Below are 7,172 nucleotides of genomic sequence, written 5' to 3' on the forward strand. Positions count from 1 at the left end.
TTTTCTGCTAGATCTACCTTCAGTCCCGGGTCAAAGCCTAATCTTTATGTGAAATCCTTGTCTTCAGATTGTTCTTAGATCGAACCCAATATTACCATTTAAATTTCGGGTCAGGATTTCAGCCCACTAAAACGGGTCTAGTTCGGATCCTGATCTGGATTCAGAGTTATTTAGTACTATTTACTAATATTAGGATTCGAACCCGAATATACCACGACCCGCCCGCAAGATGCAACCCTAAAACCACCAAGCGCGTGCACTCGCCTCTCACTCTCGTACCGACACCCGCCGAAGAAGGGAGTGCGAGAACAGGCGACCGCACCGCACCGCTCCTCCTCCTCCACCATGCCTAAATCGAAGCGCAACAAAGTTGGTGAGTACCACTTTCCCTTTCACTTTCTCCTGCTCTCTGAATCATCATCGTCTGCGGGAAAGGTTCATGGTTTAGCTAGGGCGTTTAATTGTGCGGAGATAATTGTTTTGTTTTTTTGAGATTTTTTGGATGAATTGCAGTGACGCTGTCGAAGACGAAGAAGAAGGGGAGGGTGCACAAGGAATCGATCGTGAGCGCGATCAGGGAGGCCGCGGAGAGTTACACCTCCCTCTACGTTTTCACCTTCCAGAACATGAGGAACCTCAAGTTCAAGGAGTTCAGGGATCAGCTCAAGTCCTCCAGCAGGTCCTTATCCTTCTTTGTCGTTTTCGTTGTCATCGCCATCGTTTACGTCTTCTTTTCCTCCTCCTGTGTGTGTGCGTGTGTGTGGTGCGTGTGCAATGGCATAGATGAAGCGTATAAGGCATTTGTTTGTTGCTTTCCGGAGTCGGGACGGATGTTTGTTGATGCGAAGCTGACCGTATGAGTTTCGATTGTGTTTTTGTTGCTCCGGCAGGTTCTTCATTGGTTCGAACAAGGTCATGCAGATCTCCCTCGGGCGAACGCTGGCCGATGAAGTCAAGGAAGGATTTCACAAGGTGTCCAAGGTAGTAGAGGACCTGTGGTATTGTTGTGTTCTATGAGTAGAATCATTCCTCCTGTATTTGTGATCATGAACAGTTATGTTTTTTTTTTGTCAGATGCTGCATGGAGATACAGGGCTTTTCTTTACCAACTTGCCGAAAGAGGAGGTCGAGAGGTTGTCAATACTTTTTAAGTGTTGATGCATTTTACTTGCTCTTAATCTAATGCAAAGTATTGGAGGTTTATGCGTTATTTGGTTTTTCACTTCAATCTTTTTGAATTAAGATATGGGGTATCACTCTTATTTCAACCTCTGAGAAGTGCTTGGGTTCCCTAATCTAATTATCTAGATGTGGGGCAGGTTGGGACATTATGTTCTACTTTGTAATGAAATGTCCCGACTCTCTCTCTCTCTCTGGGATAAGTGGAATGTTTGGGCTCAATCAGATTAGATTTTTTCACTCTTATTTGTATTTCATATTTCACCAGTCAGAGTTTTGTGCTTTGTGCATGTTTTGGGACCTTAACTTCATGTAATTCTCAGTTGAAAGAAACCATCACTCTATCCTTTCTTTTTTTCTTTTTTCATTTCAATACATAATTGATGGTAACTTTTCAAGTTTTCCTCGAGAATTCCCCTCCAAACCTTTCAACTCTTTTTAGCAAAATTTTGTAGGGCTCTAATTTCTCTACATTCTCGGATTTTAATTTTTTTGGCCTTGAATTACACCTAATTTTGCAAGAGAAATTGCTTCAGTCATCATGCATTAAAACCTTTGGCCTTGAATTACACCTAATTTTTGCAAGAGAAATTGCTTCAATTAACCTTTTTATTAAAACCTTTTGAAGTGTGGGCATTTCCTTTTGTTATGGAATGTCTGATTTGAAAATAATGTTTATTATTCTTTTTTTGTTTAATCTTTTTGAAGTGCTTATTTATGTGCATGATTATTCTTGTATGATTCTTGTGCAAGCATGCACAACCAACTTCATTATATATATTTCTACCCTTTGTTGGATTTTTTGATCTTTTGGAAGGACATTTTCAGTTCTTACTTTATGAAAGACATGATCCAACTCTCCCATAACCAAGTTGATCTGGATATATTATAGTTCATCTTGTTATGTGGATGTATTATAATTTTTTTTGAAAGGCAAGCTGGGGATAGGCAGACCCCCACCAATTATTATTCAACGTATCACTGGGGTTTGAACCTGCAATGTCCCACCATAAGGAGACGAGCATTGACAGCTCCTACCAACCATGTAGAGCCCTGTTGGTGTGGATGTATTATAACTGCACTTATGAATATATGATTATATGAAGGCTTCATATCGGCTGTTTTAAGGCATTAACCAATATTAGATGGAATATAATGAGTCTTTATATTGCTATTTTTTATATATTAATGTTGCAATTTCACAATCAAATACATTGTTGCGTGATAGTAATGTTGTGCTTTTTGAAATTTCTTATGTAGGATATTTGAAGAATATGAGGGACATGACTTTGCGAGGACTGGGACTATTGCAACAGAGAAGGTTTGACACTTTCAGCCACATATCTGGTCTTGATTAGCCTGCATCCAGGAAGTAGTTTATGTATCTATTTTATAAGTATAATTTTTAGAAAAGGTTCTTGCATTACAATATGATAAGTTTGGTAAATACCTATCTCAAAAATTTATTTCATATCTTCTATAATGTTATTGAACATGAGAAGCTTTGCACTAAGATTCTATGTAATCAAAAGCGTTAGGGGGTGCCTAGTCGGTAGACCCCTAAAAAGACTAGTCGAGGCGGGACTAGTCGGTACCCCAATTAAATATAAAAAAGTACACAAAACATAGATAAAAATATGTTTAATTATTTTACTAATAAGATGATTTCATTACACAAGTACAAAATTACACATGCTTTCACAAAATATATTAATATACATAACTAGAATATACATATATAATTGTACACACACAAATATATATATATATATATAACATATTCAGTATAATCAACAAAATATGCTTTCAACCTTTCACAGAAGCACAATAACACATACATATATAAATAACATATTACATAATTCATAATGCTAAACATGCTTTTATAGAAAAATTCATCAGAAACAAAGTAACACATATAAAAAAACATAATCAATTAAAATTAACTGTGCATGCTTTCAAGTTTCAATGTTTCACAGCAAAAATCCCAAAATCAAAGTAGCACACACACACACACATATAAATATAATAACTAAGCATGTTTTCATGATTTCACAGAACAGATCACACAAACACATGCCTAGATATAAATATTTATACAAAAAAAATAACAATATATATATATATATATATATATATGAATAATAAATAACTAAACTGCCCTCGTGCCTAGGCGGAGGCAGCTTAGTCGCCGACTAGGCTTCTTAGTTTGTGCCTAATCGGCAAAATTGGTACCTTTTAAGGTGTCCACCTAGGAATTGCAAAGCCTAGGCGTTTTACTTAGCCTAGACCGACTAGGCGGACTAGGCGGACTAGGCGGGCCTTTTGACTACATATCTAAGATTCTAGTACAAAACATAATGTTGATTGAAAGCGGGGGCATATTTCTAAGAAATGACAATGATGTATCTTGCAAATCTAGGAATTGATCTTTGGCTGTTGCATTTCATATAGCTATGTATCTAAATGATATAATGCAATTAACTTTGAAGTCAAAATCCCACATAGTTGGTTGATTAGGTCCCTTGCAAGTAATCGGTGCCTAGCCCTAGACATCTAGTCATTTGACTTGGTCCTCGGCGACTGGTTGGTGTCTATGCTGACTAGTCCTGGACTAGTTTGTCCTTGCCTAGGTGCAAGGACAGACTCATCCTCTCTTTTTTTAATTGACATGTATAATGTAATGATGAAAGAGGGGGAGGGGGGAGAGGGGTATTGTTAAAATTAATGATGATAAATGTGGAGGTGTGTGTTTCAAGCATAGTCACAGATATTGGTGATATTTTCAAAATGTTGCGATATTATCTCTGTATTTTCAGCAAACTATATTGTAGGTAAAATATCACAATATTTTGAAAATGTTGCCAATTTGATAATATCACGATATTCTCGTGATAATATCACAATATTATCAATTATTGTTACTGTTTTTATTTATTTTCTACACCTTAAATGTGTTTTTCTTCTTTATTTTTCATTGTTACTTATTTCTTTTATTATATGTGTATTTTATTATATAAACATGATATTTTCTTACTTAATTTTGTTATATATATATATATATATATATTTATCTTTTTAAGCTCGAGATTTTTCTGAAATTTATCACCAAACCTATAATATTGCGAGAAATAGCCTCGCCAAGATATAGCCGATATTTGTGATTATGGTTTCAAGGATAGCCTTTTTCATTGTTTTTGGAACACAATATCATTATTTTGATTTTCTGGATGCTAATCAAGCATAAGGTAAGATGTTCCTACATTTTTCCATCCATGCATCAAACATGGTTGGGGAAAATCCACGGAAATTATTGTCTAGGAAAAAGTAGTCTCAAATGGCTTTCACCAAGGGGGTGGGCGGGGTGGAATTTTGAACAAATGAAACAGCACCTTAGCTACTGGAACTTTTTGTGCATCTGATATGATGGGAAAGTTTGGAAACTCCGGAAAACCGTACGCGTGTATCTGTCACTGCTATTTAAATATACATTCAAGTCTCACTCCACTGGTTGTATTGTGAAGTATGCAAGGCATAATTGGATATTTGGCTATAATGCTGTTTTTAAATGTTTTTATTGGTTGAGGGAGGGTCCTAAGAATTTGTTGCTACATGCTTTATGGAGAGAGAGAGAGAGCATGTGTAGCAGTAAAGAGATTCTTGTGCTGTCTGATTGTTGGTATTGATATTAATTGCTTGTCAGGTTGAACTAAAAGAAGGACCGCTGGATCAATTTACCCATGACTTGGAACCTTTCTTGCGGAAACAGGGGATGCCTGTGCGCTTGAACAAAGGTAGTTCATCTTGCAATCTGTTTTATTATGTTGTCTGTTTTATTTCTTCCTAGTATTTCTGAATAATTTAATATCTATTCTTAGTACTTCATTGCTGTGGCACAGGAGTGGTCGAGCTAGTAGCAGATTATGTAGTATGTGAAGAAGGAAAGCCATTATCACCTGAATCAGCTCGCATTCTGGTTTGTCCCATATAACTTCACAATGTGTCTGTGTTGCATGCATGCGCGTGGGAGGGCATGCATGCAGTATTGTGAAAATATGATTGCATCTCGGTGCCTAAGGACACAATCTCCTTTTTTGACAAGATTTTGCAAAATAATGAATCTTGAAAGCGCCACTAGATTTAAACAAGATGCTAATATCATGACACAGTATAGAGCTTCTTCCAGGGCTTGAAAAAGGATTAGCTTTCCAAATATCTTCCTGTGGTTCTCTTTTTTGTTTCCTTAAACATTTTTGTCGAGTCTCCAAGTTTTTCTCTTGAAAATTTTCTGAATTTAATAAAATACACATGCTCACACAAAGCAACCTGTGTTGCTTGTTTTTTTGTCATTCTAGTCTACGACAAGCGAGAACATGCTTTATATTAAGTATGGGACAATCTGTATTTGCCCTATTGCAGCGTTTGCTTGGTGCGGAGATGGTGACATTTTGCTTGCACCTCTTATGTCGATGGACCCTGGGCGATTTTGAGGTATACAGAGACAGTCTAAATGTTTCTGATGTTGAATCTTCGTAAAGCTGATCGGGTGCATCCTTTTGTATCAAAGTTCAATGACTTGTTTGTTGAACACCAGGCAGGTCACAAATTTTGTTTTAGTTATTGTATGAAATGCTCATGGAGAAAAACTGGTATCTATGGTTTTCATTCTTTTTGTATTTCCCTGATCAAACTGCTTGATACTTGGGTTTGGACTTTGGATCGATGTTATTCCACCAATATGTATTTTATGAGGATAGAAATTTTGCGTAACTTTTTTTAGTTGGTAAATTTCTTGAGTGTAGTGAAGTTGGGCTTTGTTCTTGATGTCTTGGTTATACATGATTTTAGTTCGTCTTAAATGTTGGGTACTGATGTTAAGCAATTATCAACTATATTACATTATTGATAAGTGAAGATGGGATGATTTAGATTAGATTGATTTAAGGAACTTTGTGCAAATATTTTGGTCTATCCATACCTTATGAAAAGTGGAAGGTTTACCATTGCCGTGGTTTACCCATGTGGTCAGCAAGGCCTTGTGTCAAGCTGAAGGCCCAGAATCCTGCTGGGTTCATGGGGCCTGCAATTGCTTTATCAAGGTTTGGGCTGTTGGCGTTCTTGAAAACAGAACCAAAATGTGATAGCAAAAATACATACTGATAGGCGCCATGGATAAAATGAGCCTATACGGGTGCTCGGCATTCTCTTCAGCCTATCAATACCCACGATGAGCTCAGGCCATCAAGTCGATGGTGAGCATGATATAGACTTTTGATAAAAGCCTATTGTAGGAGGTTACTACTATCCATGATTACCTATAAACTCTGGTGATGTATCCATGTTAAACCAGGTTACATTAGGTTGGATATAATCCATATTTCAATATTTTCTTACTTGACCTATTAACATGAAAAAATACTTCATCAAGGTTTTACGTTTTACTGTTATCTGGATTCAATTTTATGTGGGTTTACATGTTATCTTGTATTATAAGAACGAATCACAGAGCTGACACTTCTTTATGAAATGTTATATTTTCATTCATTATAATATAATTCATTTTCAGTGCTTTACCATGTTAAAATTATTTTTATGAATAAGTTGGTCTTTAACTTATTTTATTAGTATTTTAATATTATTATTTTGTTATTCGCTCAATCAAAATGAGAGATCCTTTATGCAGAATCAATAATATACAAAGCCATATATAAATAATTTAGCTTTTACATGATTTTCAGTCATTTCTTTAACAATAAATTTCTTTCACTCTATGTATCTACACAAGGTTGAGCTTTTGTTGTTATTCAAGAAAGATAAGACAACTTCATTATTACATAAGATCTTTAGTGACCTCTCAATATAGTCCATTATACTAATATTCATAATGAAGCTTTTAATCCATATGGCCTGAGATAAAATCTTGTATAGATTAATAATTTTTGCTTCAATGGCTTTCAAAAATTTCTTTATTGTCCTGCAGTGAGAGATGATAC

At 35.8% G+C, this 7,172-nt stretch overlaps 1 protein-coding gene across 1 annotated transcript; it reads left to right on the forward strand.

Moving 5' to 3' along the window:
* Nucleotides 1-274: 274 nt before the first annotated feature.
* On the forward strand, nucleotides 275-5,958 carry LOC149843912 (uncharacterized). Its single transcript, XM_090001990.1, has 8 exons — nucleotides 275-373; nucleotides 514-679; nucleotides 891-981; nucleotides 1,075-1,133; nucleotides 2,440-2,500; nucleotides 4,883-4,973; nucleotides 5,079-5,155; nucleotides 5,599-5,958. The coding sequence occupies exons 1-8, from the start codon at nucleotides 346-348 to the stop codon at nucleotides 5,713-5,715; spliced, it is 690 nt and encodes a 229-aa protein (XP_089858116.1). The 5' UTR covers nucleotides 275-345; the 3' UTR covers nucleotides 5,716-5,958.
* The last annotated feature ends 1,214 nt before the right edge of the window (nucleotides 5,959-7,172 follow it).

Source organism: Nuphar pumila, chromosome 3, assembly GCF_984573655.1.
Source record: "Nuphar pumila chromosome 3, dmNupPumi1.hap1.1, whole genome shotgun sequence".
NCBI classification, from domain to species: Eukaryota; Viridiplantae; Streptophyta; class Magnoliopsida; order Nymphaeales; family Nymphaeaceae; genus Nuphar; species Nuphar pumila.

Coding starts and splice junctions, on each gene's coding strand:
- LOC149843912 (XM_090001990.1), top strand. CDS start 346: ATGCCTAAATCGAAGCGCAACAAAGTTG. Junction 374..513: donor ATCGAAGCGCAACAAAGTTG/GTGAGTACCACT, acceptor GATGAATTGCAG/TGACGCTGTCGAAGACGAAG. Junction 1,134..2,439: donor CCGAAAGAGGAGGTCGAGAG/GTTGTCAATACT, acceptor TTTCTTATGTAG/GATATTTGAAGAATATGAGG.